The 22,463-nt window shown below is 35.8% G+C and overlaps 1 protein-coding gene across 1 annotated transcript in view; it reads left to right on the top strand.

Annotated features, from left to right (window-relative positions):
* Positions 1–22,463, top strand: part of LOC150108972 (H(+)/Cl(-) exchange transporter 7-like) — a 327,290-nt gene that overhangs the window by 49,175 nt on the left and 255,652 nt on the right. The window contains exons 6-8 of the mRNA XM_090401357.1: positions 8,413–8,556; positions 12,354–12,437; positions 14,361–14,454. Coding sequence (XP_090257483.1) covers positions 8,413–8,556; positions 12,354–12,437; positions 14,361–14,454 — 322 coding nt within the window. The remainder of the gene's footprint in view (positions 1–8,412; positions 8,557–12,353; positions 12,438–14,360; positions 14,455–22,463) is intronic.

Raw genomic sequence — 22,463 nt, 5'->3', positions numbered from 1 at the left:
CACATTAAGCTGATACCCATTATCTTTTGCCCATACTGACAGCCTATCTACAAGCTCACCATATCGCCTTAATTAACTGTTACTTGACCTAATTTTGCATCATCAGCAAACAAGTGAATATTTCCTTTCAGTTTATTTCCTATATCATTTATGTAAAAATTAAATAGCAATGGTCCCAGCACTGAACCTTGCAGCACACCATTAGTCACCTGTCTCGATTCTGCTCCTCCATATACCCCTTTTTGATATCTGTCCAGCAGCCACCCTGTTATCCACTTAACCAGTGTCATATCCATCCCCATTTATTCTAATTTGCATAACAAAGTTCCATGTGGTATTCTGTCAGATGCTTTTGCAAAATCCAGCAGAATCATTGTGTGGCCATTTCCCTTATTCATTCAGCTGTCATTCTATTAAAAAGTTAGTAAATTGCTAAGGCATGAACTACTCTTCACAATCCATGTTGCCTCTCATACAGTATCATATCTTTATCCACCCATTCTTGAATTCTCATTTTGACCATTTTTTCCAATACTTTTACCTTGTGTAGAGGCTTAAGTGCTGTGAGGACATTATGTTGGAGGTTTAATGGATTTTTTACAACACTCAAAAAGAATTAAAATAGAATTTAATACTTCCTATATTTCGTCCTAGTCACTAGGACATCTATGGGGATTACAAAAACAATTAATGTAACATGCACACAAAAACTTACAATACTAAGCCCAACCACGTGGGTGACGCTAAAGTCCTATCTAGGTGGAGCGCCCTCTAGGGGTAGTAGGTGGTCTGGAATGTAAGGTGGGACCTCTGGTGATGAGTGTTTCCCAAATCTTCGGAAGCTTAATGCAACCGTATTTATTAAGCTTCCGAGGTTGCATTAAGCTTCCGAAGATTTGGGGAACACTCATCACCAGAGGTCCCACCTTACATTCCAGGCCACCTACTACCGCCCCCTAGAGGGCGCTTCACCTAGATAGGACTTTAGTGTCACCCACATGGTTGGGCTTAGTATTGTAAGTTTTTGTGTGCATGTTACATTAATTGTTTTTGTAATCCCCGTAGATGTCCTAGTGACTAGGACGAAATATAGGAAGTATTAAATTCTATTTTAATTCTTTTTGAGTGTTGTAAAAAATCCATTAAACCTCCAACATAACAATACTTTTACCCCATGCCTAAGATACTGATTTGTCTATAATTTGATACTGCAGTCTTAGGACCTCCCTTATGCAAGGGAATTATTTTGCTCTCTTTCCACTCACTTGGAACTCTACCATAGCTGAGACTTAAATTAAAGAGTCTGAGAGGCATTGCCAGTTCCCTTGCACATTCTCACAAAACCCGAGCTGATAGCCCATCCTCCCACAGCTACATTTAGAATGAAATTCTGCAATATCCTAAGAACCTCCAATTCATCCCCATCTGTCACACATGTTGAATCAATAACTCCACTAGAATGATATACTCTTGCTTTGCCATGTGATGAAAGAACTCTTTGGGATGTCTTTTGCATGCTCAACTGGTTTCTTCTCGTAATATGATTATGCCTTCCTTGCCATGCTGATCACCTATCTTTACCTGAGCCTTGTACTATTTATGAGTTTGCTGGTCACCTTTCTCTTTATATACTCTCTACAGCATTTTCTACTTCTGCAGCTCATGCTTAATGATATTACTCATCCATCTAACTCCTACCTAATTAACCCTCCATATCTTAGGCATACAGTTTAATATTGCTTCCTCTAGATGATCCTTAACTATCTCCCATGCACTACTAAAATCCTTATCCTGTAATGTCTTATGTCATGGTTGAGATTTAAGCTTGTTAAGCTTGTCATAATCACCTGCCTTATAGTTCCACATTATGCCCTTTCTTGACAGAATATTCCTCATGTTTTACAATCTTCTAAGTCAAGACCACATGGTCACATTCATCAGCCAGAGGCAATGTGGTCACCTTGGTAATGGACAGCTCTTTTGATCCTATGACCATGCCCAACACTCTCACACTCCTAGTCCCCCTCCATCACATACTCCCTTAAGTAATTATCTCAAAGTAGGTGTATAAATTATATTTCTTTCTGGCATGTGATCTTTCTTCCTTCTAGTCTATATCTTCACAGATGAAGTTCCACATAATAATCACTCGACCTGTATTCATTGTACTAATTTGGCAATGCATATCTTCCTGATCATCCGTGGAACTCTTTGACATATAGCAACAAACAACCATATATTTTGCCTTCCTGGCCTTAATCTCACACCAGACTGCTTCAAATGAACAGCCACCCTCCCACCTGCTATCATCAGTAGTATCTCTCCTATCTTCCCTGAAAATACTAAACCCTTGACATTCTATCCCTGTAATAACTACATTATCTGCTGTCGGAAGCTTTTCCACTTGGTTATACTATAAATTAAAGATACCAAGAAATTATATACTTGGTTTAATGGTTACTTGGTTACTAAGGCAAGTGATGTGAAGTCATTTGCTTCATATGAGTTTCCCCAGTCCTGAAAATAGTTAAAGTGCAAATGTTGTTTGCTTACACTTGGATAAAGAATTAAACCGAGTATATAATTTCTTGGTATCTTTAATTTATACATCATCTGCTGTTACCCAAGTCTCACTAATGCCTATAATGTTTGGTGTGGTTGCAGTAACCAATGCCAAAAACTCTTCTCCATTTTGTTACTGATACCTCTGGCATTAGTATATAGAAACTGTAGCATTCCTTTAGGTCCCCACCCACCTTTACTTCCTGAATTGATTGCCCTATTCACTATTTTTGCTTGAGAGACTAGATTCCTCACTGGGTCATTCTCACACTCACTCACCTCATGGTACCTTCCACCCTAATTGCTTAAGTTTTCCTGAATTTGTTCTTCAGCATGCTCAGTGAACAAAGTTCTTTCTGGACACAAAAACCATTTAGATGCAGAACATCATCATTATACAAATCCTTCTTTCCGTCAAACACAGACCAAAGATCCACAAATCCTACATCATTCCTACATCATGCACAACCTATGTATAGATTCATTAGCTACCAATGCCCTCCTCCTCAGTTTGCTTCTATTATAACTTGGCAGGAGACTTACAATCTTCACCTTCTCGCTCTTCAGTTTTGCCTCTTGTAACAAATCCTTTATATCCTCCCTTATATAATACTTGCCTCTCAAATCATTTGTGCAACCAAGACAAACAGTTCCTTTGCCTTATCTTTTTTTCATCCAAATGGCATGACTAATATTATGATTTTTGCACCAGGGAAACATGGTTTTGTCCCACTTTCATTAAGTACTCTTATTATTGAGTCTCCTTACATAATTCTCTCCTTAACCTGTTTTTCTTGTTTGTTCACTCGGTCTGTATTATTACCCTGCTAATCTCTTGCAACTTCTGCGGTTTTTCAATTTCATGCACTTTGTCCTGTGAAGGATAACATTCAAGCACATTATTTCTTTACTAATGTCTATTTCATTCTCCTCTATATCCACAGCAGCACATTCGACATTAATTCTGACATTTTCCATCCTATCATCAATCTGTTCACTCTGCTAACATTTATTGCATTCTCATCGCCTAATAGGCACTCACTTTTGAAGCATTTAATGCACACGTTCTCTCCAGTTTCAGTTTCCTTCCATATACAGGGTGTTCGGGATAAATTTGACAGTTTCGTAAGGAAAAAGAAAATCTTCTTTGTATCTATTAAATTTAATGAATTGACAAAAAAACATTACAGGCAGAGTTAATTACAATACTATCAACAAGATTTACTCAAAATAACCACCATTAGCATCGATCACAGCTTCAATTCTGCTTCGGAACCTCGAACAAGCTGATGCTACAGTCTCCCTGGGAAGGGCCGCAAAAACTGTTTTAATTTTATCCATTAACTGGGCTTTTGTATTACTGGAAGTGCGATTGGTGTCTTTTTCAACTGCGCCCCATACAAAATAATCCATGGGGTTAAGGTCTGGGGAGTTTGGAGGCCAAACATTTGGACTGGTGAAGTCGTAGAAATTTTCAGACAACCATTTTTGACTTTTCCCAGAGGTGTGGCAAGGGGCCGAATCCTGCTGCCATACATACGGCCTACCATTGGCTACCCTTGTTATCCAGGGCTTGACTACAGTTAGCAACTCCACGAACAAAGCCCGAATTCCAATGCCAGGGTTCTTCAACACCTGTTCCTGCAGATTTGCGAGGAATTCTGCTGTACGAACGCAATCAGATCGTCTGCTAGGGATCTTTCTTCTTGCTACATCCTCGTAGTCACCATTGCAAGTCTCTAGTTCATGCCTGATTGTTTTTACTGTATTCAGGGAGCATTGGGCAGCAGTCGTAATATCCTTATTTTGATGGCGGGCACGAATCATCATGATACAAGTTATTCTCTTCCATGATTCAGGTGGGTTCCAGCTATCCATCCTTTCTGACATCTTGTATATGAATGAAGAAGGGTCCAAACTTTTAAATGAAGAGAAGTGTGTGTTAATACATGTAACTTACGGAAAAATATAATTAATTATAAATATGTCAAATTTATCCCGAACACCCTGTATCCTTTAATTTTCTTGAAGAATACATTTCACACACACACACACACTGCCCTGCACAAAATCCTTCAAATTCAAATCACTTGACAACACTGTCTTTGTCACCATTGTTCTACCACACATTGGCAACACGCCAATAATATCGTATTTAAACACACACAAAAAAAAATACAAGGTTTACTTACAAACTAAAAAGTTCGGTCAATCACACATCTGTTTAAAATAAAACTACAATAAGTTAACCTAATATTATCAACTTCTGTTGGGACTACAGCCCCATGTAGGGCCTCCCTTTTTTTTTTTTTTTTTTTTTTTTTCATAACTCACCATGAGGTGGGGGTCGTTACCCCGACTCTCAACCATATGTGAAGCATTGTGTTCTTAAGATCGGTTTACCTGCTTTGCGAAAGGAAAAACACAAGATGAACTGGGGAGAAAAACCCTGCAGTCCACGCCCAAGACCAGCTAATTTGGCTATGTCTGAGAAAGATTCTTACCTCTTCACATCGGTGATGAGAATTGAAATAGGACACTCCTTTCCGAGGCATATGGTTGCAGAGCGCATAACCGCGCGGACAATATTATCAACTAAAATACAAAAAAAGTTACTTATCCTTCAGGAGTGAAGGATAAAACCACTCTACACACACAATACCCACCTAACAGTGCATCCTTGCACATTCTCGTCGCACACAAACAGGCATATCGTCCAAGCCCACTGCTGCTGTATTTACCTTGATATTTTTCAATATACTGAGTACCTCCATTTCATCTACCTCAGTGCTCACATCAGTCTGTCACTTCAGTCACCATCTGGATGATATACCTTGTAAAGTGAATCACTTAGTAACCGAACTATTTCTTCTGTTTCTATCACTTTCCTACCATCAGCATTAAGTAAAGTTACCTTTCCATAGTGATTCTTTCTCTTACTTGCTAAGTAGCAAAAAAACTCTTTTGAATTTACTTTTGCCTGCTTATCTAATTTTCTCTCGAAATCTGATTTAACATACCTTACCATACTAGTTACCCTTCTTGTTTGTGCTTTATACTGCTCATGGGCATACTTGATCATCTTGTTGTTTATAGTCATTCCACAATGCTTTTTTGAAGCTCCTGCTTTATATTGCTAGTCATCCACTTAATGTCTACTCAGTTTATCTTCCTGATCCAGGATATGCACTCTGATACTGCCTCACTCCAACAGTCCTTGACCACTTGCCATGACACTGCTCCAAGTTGCCTCCTAAGTTTGTCATAATCACCAGTTTTGTAGTTCCACATAACCCCTTTTTTTGGCTGAAATTTCCACATGTTGAGCAACCTCCCAGGACAAGACTGCATGGTCACTTTCCCCAATTGGAGGTACAGTTGCTACTGCAGTTGTAGATAATCTTCAGATGCTTTTACCAGATCCAACACTCTCAAATTCCTGGTCTCTTCCATCACGTGCTGCTTCAGGTTATTATCCTGTAGTAACTGTATAAATTCCATTTCCATTTTGCCATGTGCCTTTTCCTCCTTCCAATCTATATCACCATAGTTGACAACTCCCATGGTAATTGCTCTGCCTGCACTCATTCTGCTAATCTGATGCATGTTATCCACATTTTCTTCTGGACCCCCCCCCCAGGTCTATAGCAGCAATGAGCATTATATTTTATCCTGTTGGCCTCCATCTCACACCAGACAGCCTCAAAACAAACCAATCAGATTTACCATCTTCCTTAACTTCTATTTTTGTTGATTGAAGGTCTTCAACTATCATTAATAATACCCCTCCTCCCTGCCCTATTTCTTTTATCTTCTCTGAAAATACAATATCCACCACATTCTATCCCTGTAATTACATCGTTCTCTGACAACCAGGTCTTACTAATGCCATGAATTTTTGGCCAAGTTTAGCTAACCAATGCTTAAAAAAAAAAAAACTCCTTTATTTCTGATACTTCGGGCATTTGTGTACAATCATTTCATTTGGGCTCAGTTACCCTTACATAATGTCATCACCTGTCCATTCAGATTTGAAACCTGGGAAACTTCAACTAGCTTTTCATAATTGTTCCTATTCTCATACTTGTATATCCCAGGGCTGGCTAGACACATGCTTGATTGCTTCCCCTAATATCTGTTTTCCCTGGTTTTGCACTTCCAAACTCTCACTGACAACACTTTCTCCAAACACCTAACTCCAAAACCATTTAAGTGCAGTCCATAAGAAATACACAGGTCCTTACATCCATCAAATTTACTCCACACACACATCTGTAAACTGCACACCATGAGAGTCATTGACAATCATGGCTCTTCTTCTCAATTCTTTCCTATCATACCGAGGCAGCAGACGCTCAATCTTTACTATCCTCCTTCTTTATTTTTGCTTCTTCTAACAACTCTTTCATATTTTCTCTCATTGCATATTTCTCACCTTTTAAATCATTTGTGCTTGTTGAAACAGTTAATTCATTTACCTCTTTCTTCTACCAATTTCACTAACATCCTTTATCATTGCACCTGGTAAACATGGATTTGTCACTTTCTCATTAAATATACCTCTTATCATCAAATGTCCCATATAATACTATCTCTTTTCTCCCAGTTTCTTGCACTTTTATGCTTTTCCCATTCACTCTTTCTTTCATTCCCTGTCCTTCTATACCACACACCAGTTTGTTTTTCCAGTTGCTTGAGCTCAAGTTTTGTCCTGTGAAGGAGTCTGCATAAATGTGCAGTTTCTTTTCATGCTAGCATCTCATCATCCATATTATTACTTTCAAACGCTCATTCGTATTTCATGCACTGTTGTTCACTGCTTCCACTACATTCTCAAACAACACTTTTGAAAATCCTGCTTTTTATCCATAATATCAGTCACTTCATTCTTTTGCTCCTATCATGACTTGCATTTCTTATACTTGCTTATGAAACATTTCCAACAAATATTTTCTCCATTCTTGCTCTCATACCACAAACCATTCACTCTCGGCAATGAATACATTAAATACATGCTAAATCCTGCACATTGGTATCAGTCAACATCAATGTCTTGATCGTCATTTTTCTTTTACTCATCAGTGCCATAAAAAAAAAATGTTTTTGAAAGTATAGTGCCTAATATTAGTTTGACTAAACAACACAGTCAGAATTAAACAAAATACCACCAATTATATATAATAATATCGCTAATATCTACTAAAATATAATGACTTATCTGAGCAGCACGTGTATGGCAGCTGCTACTACTGACAATGTTCATTTTAAAAATGGAACCAGTTAAGTTGTTTTATAAAATATCCTATTCTTCTTCCCCCCCCCCCCTTTTTTTTTTTTTTTTTTTTTTTTTTTCTTCTTCTTCCCAGTGCTGACATTTTTGTCAAAATAGCACTCCATCACCAGGAAAGGTAAATGAAGTTCAGGGCCAAGAACAGATAATTCTTTTAGAGTATAGCTCATGAACTACAGTTGGAGTGTTGTCAATTTAATATAACACTAAAATAGTCTTATAAGAATATTTAGTCCTATACTAAATACTAATTTTTCTCTATTGTATTTTAACAAAATTTAATGAAAAAGTAAGTATTTTGTTTTCTCTTATTTTCTTTTATACCAAGAATTAGTTTGTCTTCAGTATGACCACTGAAATTAGCTTGAAGCATGATTTTTATTTATTTTATTTTTCAAAATATTACTTAGATAAGAAGGCCACAAACATAACAAAATTGATGAATTTATCATTTTAATTATACAAAAATAAGCAGTTATCCTGAGAAAAATTAGATTATCTGTTATATTGTAGATCTTAGATTTATAAAATCAGTATTAATTAGTGGTACTTTCTTTCAGCCAGTAGCAGCAGGTAGTGGTATTCCAGTTATTAAATGTTACCTTAATGGTGTAAAAGTTCCAGAAGTGGTAAGATTTAAAACTCTGATCGCAAAGATATTTGGGATAATAATGTCTGTTCTAGGAGGTCTTGCTGTAGGAAAGGTGATTTGAGTTTCTTGTCCTCTTTAAGACTTCAATTATAAGTAAAGAGCTAATTAATATACTAGATGTATACTTTTTTTATCACAAACCTTGGCTGATCTCAATTTTTTTGTGTATACATGCTTTTATGTTATCGTTATTTTTTGCATGGGGGGGATGCATTTTGGTAATATCATGAAAACGAAGAAGGAAACTAGCATGATAAATGGGCCTCGTGTTTTTGCACATATACTTTCTTATCTCTCCCAACAGACATGCTACCAACTGGTCACCTGGTAAGACCAGTTGGTGGCACGAAGGAAGTGGTAGACTAGAAATATGAAATATTCTGAACATTATCACTATATATATATATATTATATAAATTATATATATAAAGACATATATATAATTTATTCCAAAAATGAAGTTATTCTGGTGACTAGTGAGTTGATATTCCAAAATTGCACACCACTATCATCTATGATATCATTCAGTATCTGTAGAAGAGTAATGTATAAATTAAAGATGCCAGGAAGTTATATTCTTGGTTTCATCCTTTATCCAAGTGTAAGCAAACAAAGTTTGCTCACAAAGTCACTTCATGACTGGGCTACTTGTATATAGAGGCTAATGACTTGACATCAATTGCCTTAGTATCCCATAATGCAATGCACATATTCTTATGGACATGTATAATGATATGCATTATGGGAAGGGCCACTACCCAGACTGGTTTCAACCTTTATTAAGATATGTTTAAGTGTGGGAATACCTCTCCAAAAACTCATGCAATCTCTCAGATTACCCAATAATGAGTGACCCAAAGGATCATTTAATTCAGCAGTAGTTCCATTCAGTGACAGGCCCACCCCTCCATGCACAAAAGCACATCAGTGTGATCCAGACCCAGATTGAGGTCTCATCAGTGAGAGCAAGGTCGAAGTAATGCAGAAGTCACATTTCCACATACAATTAGCCAAAAGGTACACACCTTATTACTAAAATACTCTGGATTAATGATAGATGTTGAAAGTATTTTTCACTTGGTTATACTATAAATTAAAGATGCCAAGAAATTATATTCTTGGTTTCATCCTTTATCCAAATCTAAGCAAAGAAAGATTTGTGCATAGTCACTTCACGACTTCATTAATTTATCCAAAATCTTCACCACCACTCCACATACTGATGGTTGATAGTTAGACATATCAATCTTTGCAAATGGGATTATCATACATTCTTTCTGCTCCTGTGGAATCTTGCTTATGCTGAGATTCAAATTATACAGCCAGTTCAGTTGAAAACTCTTTAAACATTCGTGCTAATATTACATCAGTCCATATTGCCAAATATATATGTGCTTTGTGCAACAGCTCTAGTACCTCCTCATATACCTGAGTTTCTTCCTAATTGCTACTTCTACACCTGAGTGTGGAGGTAGCAGTATTATGTTGCACATACTAGTTTGATAGCTTTTAGCAAAACTTTTAGATCATTTTAATCTGTTGATATGATCAAGCTACATAAGTTGTTTCCTTCGAATCTTAGTTATGATGTTATCACTCAGACCAAAGAAAGAAACTGATTCTTTGTCTTACTTCAAAATTTGTGACGTGACCAGTGTATGGTATTTTTATTGATCATCTGTAGTTGAACAATCACTTCTGCATCTACCATCCACATTCTATCTGCATTGACAAGAGTTATTCTTTCACATTCATTCTTTTACTTGCAACATAACAATAGAATTTTTTTTGGAGTTGAATTGAAGAGTCATTTTATTTTCATATGTGCACTTAACTTTCTATACAATACTTGTATGGAAAGTTAAGTAACCAGAAGTAACCCCTTCTGGCTTTTGCCTTATACTTTTCATAACTAACATCATCTTTATGCATACGGTGTTCCTTCCACATCATGTTTTTCTTAAATATCTCTTGCTTAATAAGATTGCACATCCATTTCACTACCATCCTGTTTGTTCTTTAATTCTAGGAGCACATTCCATTATTGCATCATTGATGTATTTTATAAATGCATCCCTTTGCTAAATAGATCCATATACTTATCTACTTACCATGTCAGGTCAGCATAATCACTGTCACCTACCAGTGGTAGAATAGTCACGTATTTTACTGAAATAACTCCTGACATTATAATCAGGTCTATTATTCTTAGGATACCACATGGAACCTAGTTATGCAAACTGCAACGAATGGAGATAGTTATGAAACTGGTGATGTGGATAAAAAGGTGGCTGATGGAGAGACACCAAGGAGTTACATGGAGGAGCAGAATCTAGGAAAAGCCAGTTGACTAGTGGTGTACTGCAAGGCTCTGTCATATGGCTTTGCAAAATCCAGCAGTATCATCCTACAGCCATTCCCTTTATCCAAGTCATCTGTCACTATTATGAAACGTTAGTAGATTACTAAGGCATGGTGACCCTTCAGAAAGCCATTCTGCCCCTCATAGAGTATCATATTATTATCCACTCATTCCTGATTCTCTTTTTGACTAACTTTTCCAGTAGTTTTACCACCACTCCTAGGATACTGATTGGTCTATAATTTTCTACCACAGACTTAGATCTTCCCTTATGTAAAGGAATTATTTTGTTCTCCTTCCGCTCTCTTGGGACTTTGACAGAGCTGAAACTTAAAGAGCCTAGTCAAAGGCATCACCAGTTGCCCTGCACATTCTCTTAAATGATATAGGAAATAATTCGAAGAAAGATATTTTGTTTGCTGATGATGCACATTTAGGGTATAGTTAATCAAGGTGATGTGTAAAGAGCTTGCAGGATCATTTAAATAGGTTGACATTATGGGAAAAACATAATGGATATCAATTTAATGTAGAAAAGTGTAAAGTTATGCATTTTGAGATAAATATTACAAGCTGTGTACCACATTGAGGGGAACTGTACCAAGAAAATCGATAAAGTAAGAGATTTGGGGATGTAGTAGATAAAGAGCTGAAGTTTAGGGGACATATTGCTAAAGTAGCCATGGTAGCTACTTGGATTACTTGGTTATTGAAGAGCACACTAACATGCAAAGATAAGGGAGTTATCATCCGTCTTTATAAAGCCTTGATACAACCATATCTGGATTACTGCGCTCAGGTCTGGTCACCTGGGTTTCTTGTTGAGGGTGAGGAAGTAGTGGAGAGGATCCAGAGGCAAGTAACCAAGATGATAAGTGGGTTGTGGAATGTTCCCTGTGAGGTTAGATTAAGGGTTTGTGGATTTCAGGTTTTGTAAATATGATAGATACATTTAAGTTACTTAAAGGATTTTATAGAATTAATACCAAGAAAATTCAGTACTTGGCTAGAGGGAGCATAACAAGAGCATGAGGACTAGATTATTTGCTTGGAGAGTAGCGAATGAATGGAATGGGTTGCCTGACTCAGTTGTCAGTGCATTATCTGTTAACGGTTTCAAGGAGAGGTAAGATAGATGTTGTGTTGATACTTTGGGTCTTCCATGATGAGCGTAGGACTTCATGGAGGTGTTGTGCAAATAATAATGATAATAATCTTGTCATCTAATTCCTAAAATTACAATTATCAGTTAACAATCAATATAAGCCTAAGCCTTCCCCCCCCCCCCTATTTAACTAATCTCTAAGTGAATTGCAAATTGTTCTTATACACTTATTAGTTGTTCACGTTGGTTACCATTGTTGATATCTTTATCTACGTTATTTTTATGTAAGTCATAATATATTTGTAATTCAACATTTTCATTAACATATGAATAAATGAACTTAATAGTTCAATAATTTTCTAATGTAGTCTTTTTTTTATAGGAAGGGCCAATGATTCATTGTGGATCTTTAATAGGTGCAGGCATTTCCCAAGGAAAAAGCACAACATTTCACAAAGATCTGAAGGTAATCATAAAATTAATAATAACTCTAAGGCCTATGTTTTAAATTATTCAGCTTAATCTCTTAAAAGTAATTATGTAAATTGACAAAAATCCAGCTGAGTTAGTTTCATATTTAACATTTAAATACTTTAGTTTTTGCTATTATGTTAGCAAAGAACAGTTTGTTTCTTAAGAAAAGTTGATTGTTCTTCATTAGTAAATAACCAATTCTTGGTTATTTACTAATGAAGCCAAATGCTGTGGGTTTGGTACTTATGAGACATAGGCATCAAATGAATTCTGCAAAGTAATAGGTTATGATATGTTTGTTTATAATTACAATAGTGAACAAATTTAGCTGAATTTTTGTTAAATTTTTGGTTTGGTTTCTGTTTTAGCTCACGATAGTTTTGGGTTACTATTTTCGGTTTTAGTTCACTAGTTTGATTGAGTGCTGTGTGTTTTAACTATCTCTATGATGTTTATTAATAATGTTGTGCATTTTTAATATGTACACAAGTTGACATTTGTAGTGTTTTACTCGTTTTGTGTATTATAAAATGGGTACATCTCCAAGAAAGCATTCATAAATATGTACTCTTTCTCAGCACACATCCATGACTCAGAGACAAATTGCTAATGAGTGCAGTGTTGGTTTGGGTAATGTTAATGTGATTTTGAAGAAGTTTTAGGGAGACAGATACCCTTTTCTCCTGACAGAAAAGGAATATGTGGGTGAAATATGAAACTACACTTACTCAAGATTGTTTACTACTTGGAAAAAGCAAAATGAATCCAAGATTGCTGTAGACTTAAATACAGACTTCGCAGCTAGTGGGATTAATGTTTCTGACATAACACTCTGTCAAAAATTGTTGGAAGTAGGGAGAACTGGCCACAGACCAAAAAAAAGAAACTGTTGACAAAGGCTATGAAAAAGAGGTGCCAGTGGGCAAAAGTGTACAAAGATTGGATTGTGGAGAAGTGGAAGAAGATCATGTTCTTCAGTGAGAAACATTTCTTTCTCCAATGAGAGTAAGTGGCCTATTTTCATAAATCAGTGCTGAGAAACTTCTCCTGCCGACCTACAACATGCTCCTAAACACCCAGCTAAAAAGATGTTCTGAGGTTTTGTTTTACACGTGACAGTCCAGGATCACTTGCACCTGTTAAACAGTATGATGAAAGTGACCAGTACATTAAAATATTAGAGAAAAAAGTGGTCCCACAGATTCAGAAAGATAAAACAACCCATCTTCCAACAGGAGCTCACTCGCACACTTCAAAAAAAAAGTGAAAGAGTTCTTCAAAAATCATAACATCCAATTGCTTCAGTGGTTAGGTAACTCTCCTGATATTAACCCAATAGAAAATTTGTGGGCCATAGTAAAAAAAGAAATTTGGAAAATTAAATTGTGATACAAAGGATAACTTAATATAATCCATTATAAAAGTATGGTTTTGAGTCGCAGAAATAAGAAAAATGTGTTCTACATTGGTAGAGTTCATGCCTAAGTGAATTAATGAACTTATTAGGAACAGAGGAGCACATATAAATTATTAGGTAAAGTTTGAGTTTAATTTTTGTACTTTCTTGTGAAATTAAAATTTTTCTTTAAAATGTGTTTGAATTAATTTATTCAACACTGTACATTATTAAATAGAATTTGACAACATGTGATTTGGGGGGGGGGACCAGAAAAGATGCAACCAGTTTCATAAATCAAAAGAAAAATATCATAATTGGAAAAAGGAGATTGTGAGAAAGTTTCCTCAAATTACATGACCTTAAAACTAATTTTTTCATTATTGTTGCTGCCAATGATTTGGTTTTAGTTTTACATATATTGAACCATTATTATTTAACAGTAACTTCAGTAATTGTCGTAAAATAATAGGAGAGCATAAAATCATTACAGTGTCATGAAACTGATTATTTAAATAGATATTTAAAGAATTTAGAGAAGATCACGAGAAGAGAGATTTTGTATCAGCTGGAGCAGCAGCAGGTGTTGCAGCTGCATTTGGAGCTCCTGTAGGTAAGTGAAAATATTTGTGTGTCAGAGAGAGAGAGAGGGAAATGTAGAGATTTTAACAAACTAGAACATTATACATAAAATATATTAAATTAATTTTTAATTAGTTTCTTTAAGTTGATTGCATTTAAATTGCAACTTATTTTATGAGATTTTGTAGCTTATTGTTCATCCTTTCAGGGCTTAACAGCCTGTTCTGGCCTCGTTCCATATTTTCCCACCCTTCAAAATAATAGTTTATTATTATTATTTTTAAAATATAAGAAATATTTTCTTAAAATCTTCTTCTCTTTAAGGATTAGGCATCTGCCTGTTCTTGCTTCACTGGTCTTTCCATGTTGTTGCTGGTCTACCTCTTTTGGTAGCCAATATCTTTCCATTCTAAACAGATGTTCTTTTCATTTCTCTCTGTATTTCACATTCCAGGACAAATTTTGGGAACAAAAGGAAGGACTAGCAATGGGCTCCCCTCTAAAAATCTATCAAAAGAAACCTGAGAGATGGCTACAGTATGTGGATGACATTTTTGTCAGAAACGACAGATGAATTCATTATTTTTAAAGAATATCTTAACAGAATACACCAAAATATAAAATTCACTTTGGAAATGGAAGAACATAAAAAATTACCTTTCCTGGATATTCTCATAGAAAAAAATGAAGAATAAAAAAGTTTTAACCTTTTCTGTTTACAGAAAATCAACAACTACAGGAAGATATCTTAATGCAGCCTCACATCACCACCCCTCACAAAAAATAGGTATAATAAAAACCTTGAGAGACAGAGCATATAAGATATCCAGCATGGAAAAAAAGCGAAATGAGGAATTACACTACTTAACACAGAACCTCACACTTAATGGATTTGAGCCAAAAACAATCAAGAAAATCCTGAACACAGCTCCCAAAGCGAATGTAGAAAAACAAGATTTCAAGAACGCAATCTCACTATTAGCGACATTGCTCCGCAAGTACAACTTAAAAATAGCTTTTCTTCCTTTAGAAAAAATATGAAGATTCCTACATCCACTGAAACCTTCACACCATCCCATAAAAAAAACCAGGGGTCTATCAAATCTATTGTTCTTGTGGCATTTGTTACTTAGGCCAGACGGGAAGGCAGGAGAAATCCATATGGCTGAACATATAACAGACGTAGAAAAAAGAAGAGAACACAAATCAGGCCTAGTTTTCCACGCAACTTCCACTGGCCATAAAGTACTTTGGGAAAAAATGATCATGTCATATATTGATAAAAACTGTTTCACAAGGAAATTCAAGGAAGTGACAGAAATGCTTAGAATTCCTATGCAGTGCAACAAAAACCAAGGTTTGATATTACACCAAGTGTGGTCAGCATTCATAAAAAAATCTAACTCCCTCTGATTGGACATAACACACATAAAGCACAAAATGTGACAACAAATAACAATGTTACAGTTAGAAACATGTAATGGACTATGAATTTAATCTTTGTTAGTTGTGTTTAACTTTTTTTATACACCAGTGCCCCTGATGATGTAAGTCATATCACTTGCAAAACTTGTCAGATTTTCACGTATCCTATTCATATTTAATAAACATGTGATCTCAATACCAGAATCTATCTCTCGAACCTTGCTGTATTGTTGTTTTCCATATTTTAATAATCTGATCAATATATATATATATATATATATATATATATATATACACACACACACACACACACACACACACACACACACACACACACACACACATATACAGGGTGTTCGGGATAAATTTGACATATTTATAATTAATTATATTTTTCCGTAAGTTACATGTATTAACACACACTTCTCTTCATTTAAAAGTTTGGACCCTTCTTCATTCATATACAAGATGTCAGAAAGGATGGATAGCTGGAACCCACCTGAATCATGGAAGAGAATAACTTGTATCATGATGATTCGTGCCCGCCATCAAAATAAGGATATTACGACTGCTGCCCAATGCTCCCTGAATACAGTAAAAACAATCAGGCATGAACTAGAGACTTGCAATGGTGACTACGAGGATGTAGCAAGAAGAAAGATCCCTAGCAGACGATCTGATTGCGTTCGTACAGCAGAATTCCTCGCAAATCTGCAGGAACAGGTGTTGAAGAACCCTGGCATTGGAATTCGGGCTTTGTTCGTGGAGTTGCTAACTGTAGTCAAGCCCTGGATAACAAGGGTAGCCAATGGTAGGCCGTATGTATGGCAGCAGGATTCGGCCCCTTGCCACACCTCTGGGAAAAGTCAAAAATGGTTGTCTGAAAATTTCTACGACTTCACCAGTCCAAATGTTTGGCCTCCAAACTCCCCAGACCTCAACCCCATGGATTATTTTGTATGGGGCGCAGTTGAAAAAGACACCAATCGCACTTCCAGTAATACAAAAGCCCAGTTAATGGATAAAATTAAAACAGTTTTTGCGGCCCTTCCCAGGGAGACTGTAGCATCAGCTTGTTCGAGGTTCCGAAGCAGAATTGAAGCTGTGATCGATGCTAATGGTGGTTATTTTGAGTAAATCTTGTTGATAGTATTGTAATTAACTCTGCCTGTAATGTTTTTTTGTCAATTCATTAAATTTAATAGATACAAAGAAGATTTTCTTTTTCCTTACGAAACTGTCAAATTTATCCCTAACACCCTGTATTGAATAGAGTTGGAGGTAAGCTACATCCCTGTCTGACATCCTGATTTATTTTAATCTCTTCTGTTAATTTATTACGTAAATATAACTGTATTTTTGTATCCATCTGAAAATCGAGACATAAGTGGAAGAATTCATTATACATTGTGAATCTTTATATAAACTTTGTATAGGTTATACTAAATGTAATGAATATCTTTGTTTTGTCATTATATTTCATAGTTTTTCTCTGTGTATTTTGTCAAAAGCTTTCTCGTAATCTATAAAGACCATATGTAAATTAAATTCTTGTTTTGTTTTTTTTTCAATAATTTGTTTTAGCACATAAACAGCCAAAAGGCTGCAGGTTCGAATCCCACTGTGGGAATGGTTGTTTGTAATTGTCTTTAGGCAGATGATTTTCATTGCCTGGTGTGAGTCTACTGCACTGCTTATTGGGAGCCTGAAGTGGCTTGAAAAAGTTCCATGTTTGGTCTGTTGAGCAGAGTTTCCAGACTATGTGAAAAATAAATAAAAAAAATTATAAAATATATAAATATCAGTAAAAAATCAAAAAATCCTTAACCCATCCAGAGTACAAATGTGCTATTGGTTTACAATAAACCTTTCATGAGTGGGAATCAGATTAAAAAAAAAAAAAATCTAAAGGAGAAACCCTTGTCCACTTGACTTAAAATATACTGTTTTGCTTGGAATTCCTTTTATTAGAAATTGTCCTTCAATATTTTAATCTTATCTATTTTGAAATAAATGTCACAAGAAATAGGTTTTAGCAACGACTCATCATCAAATTCCTGCAGTGTACCCTCAAGGGGTGTACAGGATATGATAGTACTACATGAAAAATTACATCATTACTAACTTCCTATCTACAATTTTCCTCCAAATCAGTCTGTTACTTGTCAAGACTCCAACATTATAAGATCTTATATTTCTATCGTCTAAGGCACTTTGTACAGTATCAATCCACCTATATCTTGGTCTTCCTCTGGATCGTTTTCCTGCCAACTTGGCAGATAACACTTGTTTTGCTAATCTTTCCTCGCTCATTCTATTTAAGTGACCATACCACCTGAGATCAGCTCTGCTAACACATTCCTGGATGCTGACAATGTTAAGTTCTTTCCTAATATCCTCATTTTTAATATGATATTGCCATTGATGCCATCTGTTCACACCTCTGATCTTCCTCAGGACTCTCATATCAGCAGTCTTTAGTCTTTGGTCAAGTGTTTTACTTCTGACCCAGCTCTCAGATCCATAAGTTAAAACTGGTTTGAACACTGTCTTGTATACAGCTAATTTAGTGTTCCGACTAATTTCTCTCTTATTCCATATGAATTTATTCAATTGACTTCCCACCATACCAGCTTTGCAGATTCTTTTGTCTATTTCCATATTTAATTTACCTTCTTCACTAAAAATCGTGCCCAAGTAGCTGAAATGTTTTACTTGTTCCACAGGTTCTCCGTTCACAACGTAGTTGACATTTTCAACGATTCTGCCTATTTTCATTGTCTTTGTCTTTTTATTGCTGACCTTCATACCATATTATTCAATTTAGTCAGGGAATCTTGCAGACTTTTAGCGGATTTATTTAGAAGTATAACATCATCTGCATAAAGCAAAGAGCTGACATTAACATCTCCAATTTTGATATCATGTTTAATACCACTTTCCTTCATAATGTGATCCATATATATAATGAATAACAGCGGATAATGTACATCCTTGCCTCACACCAGATTTAACATTAAACCATCTTCCTGTACTTCTATTTCAGTTCAATTATAGTTCAGTTCTAACTGCTGACTTACAACTCAAGTAAAGGCTAAGTAATGCTTGATATAATGCCCCATTGACACCATATAACTGTAGCGTATTGAATGGCTTCTCTCTTGGCACCTTGTCATATGCCTTTTCCAGATCAACAAAACTTATATATAGATCTTTGTTATATTCCCATGCTTTCTTGACTATTTGTCATAAAGTGAATATCTGATCCTGACACCTCTATTTGGCCTGAATCCAGCTTGTTCTTCACCAAGCGTTTCTTCCACAATTCTTCTCAACTGTTTCTCAAGTATACTTGCATAAATCTTGCCAGGAGCACTCAGGAGAGAAATACCTCTGTAATTCTCACATTCAGTTTTATTTCCCTTTTTATATATATGGGTACTATGAGAGCTCTACTCCAATCGTCTGGAATTCGTCCCTCTGTGCAAGCTTTCTGAACTATGCATTGCAACCACTATAAGACTTTTATACCACCATACTTCAGCATTTCTGGTTGAATATCATCTACTCCTGCAGCCTTTCCACATTTCAAACCTTGGATGGCTTTTTCTACTTCATGTATGGAGTAAAACTTCACCTGACTGTATGCCTGTAAGTTTTTTACCACTGTGCTATCACTGCTTGTTTCATTTAGCAATTTTTCGAAGCAATTACTCCATACTTGAAGGATATCTTTTTCTCCCATTTTCATGTCACCTTTATCATATCTAACTCCTTTTACAGCACTCTTTCCTCCATTTCTAAGCTTCTCTTCTTCAACAACCTCCAGAATATCTTACCACCTTCTTGATATTTATTTTCGTATATGTTTGCCAAAGTCCTCCCATGACTTTTGTTTAGCTAGTTTTACACAATGTTTAGCATTCTTGCATTTGTCTCTGTATTCTCTAAGAGCATAAGCTGACTTATTTGCCAGGAACTTTTGATATGCTTTCTTCATTTTCTTCATCACCTCTTTAACTTCCTGTGTCCACCATGTAGTTCTGATTTTTCTATCCTTGCAGACAACCTTCCCATGTGCCTCTCTGGCTGAATCAGTCAGTGTTTTCTTCAAGGCTTGCCACTGAATCTTCAAGGTTTGGTTGCTGTTCTCAAACTCTTTCATTTTTTCTTCAATAATCTTTGTGTATTTAAGTCTACAGTTCACATCTTTGAGCTGCTCAACTTTTATTCGCTTTAAAACTTTCTTACATGCTATTCTTTTCAATACAAAATTCAATTTTATCCTGCTCAAGACTAAATGGTGATCACTTCCAATTTCAAATCCTCTGTACACTCTGGTGTCCTGCACCAGGGAGAAAACATCACTATCAACAATAACATAGTCTATGAGACTTTTCTTATTCCTAGCCTCTTCTCTCCATGTGAATTTGTGCACATTTTTATGTTGGAACATGGTGTTAGTAATAACCAGTTCATGTCCTGAGCCAAAATCCAACAGGTATTTGCCATTATTATTAGCTTATCTTTTTTCTCCAAATTTTCCCAAAATATTTTTGTGTCTGACAATCATTTCCTACTCTGCTATTTTGATCTTCAACAAGGACCAACTTTTCCTTTTTCATTGTGTCAGTTGCTTTCTCTAAAGTATCAAAAAATTCTACAACCTTTGTAGAACCTTCTGTGGGATCATAGGCACAAATAAGTCTCATTGTCCAGTTCCTCTTCTCATATTTGCCCACTTGAGACTGCCTGCCATTCAAGAAGATGAGCCTCATATTTAGTGTTGAATACTATGGCTACTCCTTCTTTTCCTTGATTGTCATTTCCTGAATATAACATTTTGTATTTATTGCTGAGAAAGATCTCACCAGTTTTTGTCTTTTTTGTTTCAGTCACCCCTATTATGTCGCTCTGGTACTTATCTAATTCTTCAGCTAGCTCCATTTCTTATGGGCTGCTTACATTGATAGTACTGATCTTTAACTCTGGTGATGTTGAGTTGGGGTCTGCTTTCAGATTTGTTCCTGTAGCTGACTTTTCGCTGTTCGCCCTGGTTCCCTGGCGAAAACAACGGGGGCCTTGTTTAACTGGGCGACGCCCCAGCTGGCATGAAATTTTGTCATGTTGTACCATCATTTTGTGTTTTGGTTTAAGCCAATAGGAATACAATTTGGTCGGGTAAATCCCAAATTGCCAGCCCATCCTCGTTCATTCAGTATCCAGGTAGATACCCAACAGGGTGGGTGCACCAAGAGTAGGTGAGGATTGGACATTAGGTCAGTAGCCCTGGTTGGTTCTCCGCATTCCTTTAAAGGCTATGTGGTGGTCTCCTCTCAGTTATATAGCTTTGACCCTTAAGCACCCCAGCAAGGAACTTACTAATGGAGAAATAAAAGTTGACAATTCATGTATAATTTGTTCTTTCATTTCACTGACAATTTTTTTCCAAATTAATCTGTTATCTATCAAGACTGCTATATTATCAGATTATCCCACAAGCTTTACTAGTTCTGTTATATATTTCCATATTCAATAAAAATTGTGCCAAAATAACTGAAATGTTTTACTTGTATAGGTTCTCCATTCATGATGCAGTTGATGCTTTCAGCGTTCTTGTCTATTTTCACAATCTGTTTTCATTGCTGACTTTCATACCACATTTATTATAGTATCAGATTATTATATATCAGTATTCTAAGGCACTTCTAACTATATCAATTCACATAGACAATTGTCTTCCTGTGGGTTTCTTTCTTTGCATCCTGACATCAAACAACTGTTTTGTTAATCTTTCACCATTCTGTTGAAGTGGCCTACTACCTGAGATCACCATACTACTTTTAATATAATTTTGCTATTCATTCTTATTATTATTCTCAGAACTCTGCTCTCATATCTGTGGTTTCCAGTTTCTGAATAGTATTTTATTTTTTAACCTAGCTGTCCGATATATAAGTTAAAACTGGTTTGAACTATATCTTGTATATGGCTGGTTTAGTGTTTGTCTAATTTTGCTCTTATTCTATATAAATTTATTCAGTCAACTGCCTACCACACAAGCTTTACTAGTTCTGTTATATATTTCCATATTCAATAAAAATTGTGCCTAAATAACTGAAATGTTTTACTTGTATAGGTTCTCCATTCATGATGCAGTTGATGCTTTCAGAGTTCTTGTCTATTTTCACAATCTGTTTTCATTGCTGACTTTCATACCACATTTATTATAGTACAGCTGTTATTCAGTTTAGTCAGAAAATAATGCAGAGTTGCACTGGATTTATTTAGAAGAATATAGATGAATAACTAGAAATGTGCACCTGATTTAACATCAAATCATCTTCCTGCTGTATCTCCTTCAATTCTAACTGCTGACTTACAACTCAAATACAGACTAAGTATTTCTTGATATAATGTCCCATTTACACCATATAGCTGTAATGACAGCCTTTCTCTTGGTACCTTATTTTTCAGATCCACAACAGATCCATGTTGTATTCCAATGATGCTTCTCTTAAAGTGAAAATCTGATCCTGACAGCCTCTGTTTGACCTGAATCCAGTTTGTTCTCCAAACTTTCCTTCCAAAATTATTCTTAACCATTTCTCATAA

This window comes from Typopeltis vanoorti, chromosome 2, assembly GCF_054136105.1.
Source record: "Typopeltis vanoorti isolate ZY-2024b chromosome 2, IOZ_Tvanoo_1.0, whole genome shotgun sequence".
NCBI lineage: Eukaryota > Metazoa > Arthropoda > Arachnida > Uropygi > Thelyphonidae > Typopeltis > Typopeltis vanoorti.
This window is presented reverse-complemented; position numbering and strand designations above follow the sequence as displayed.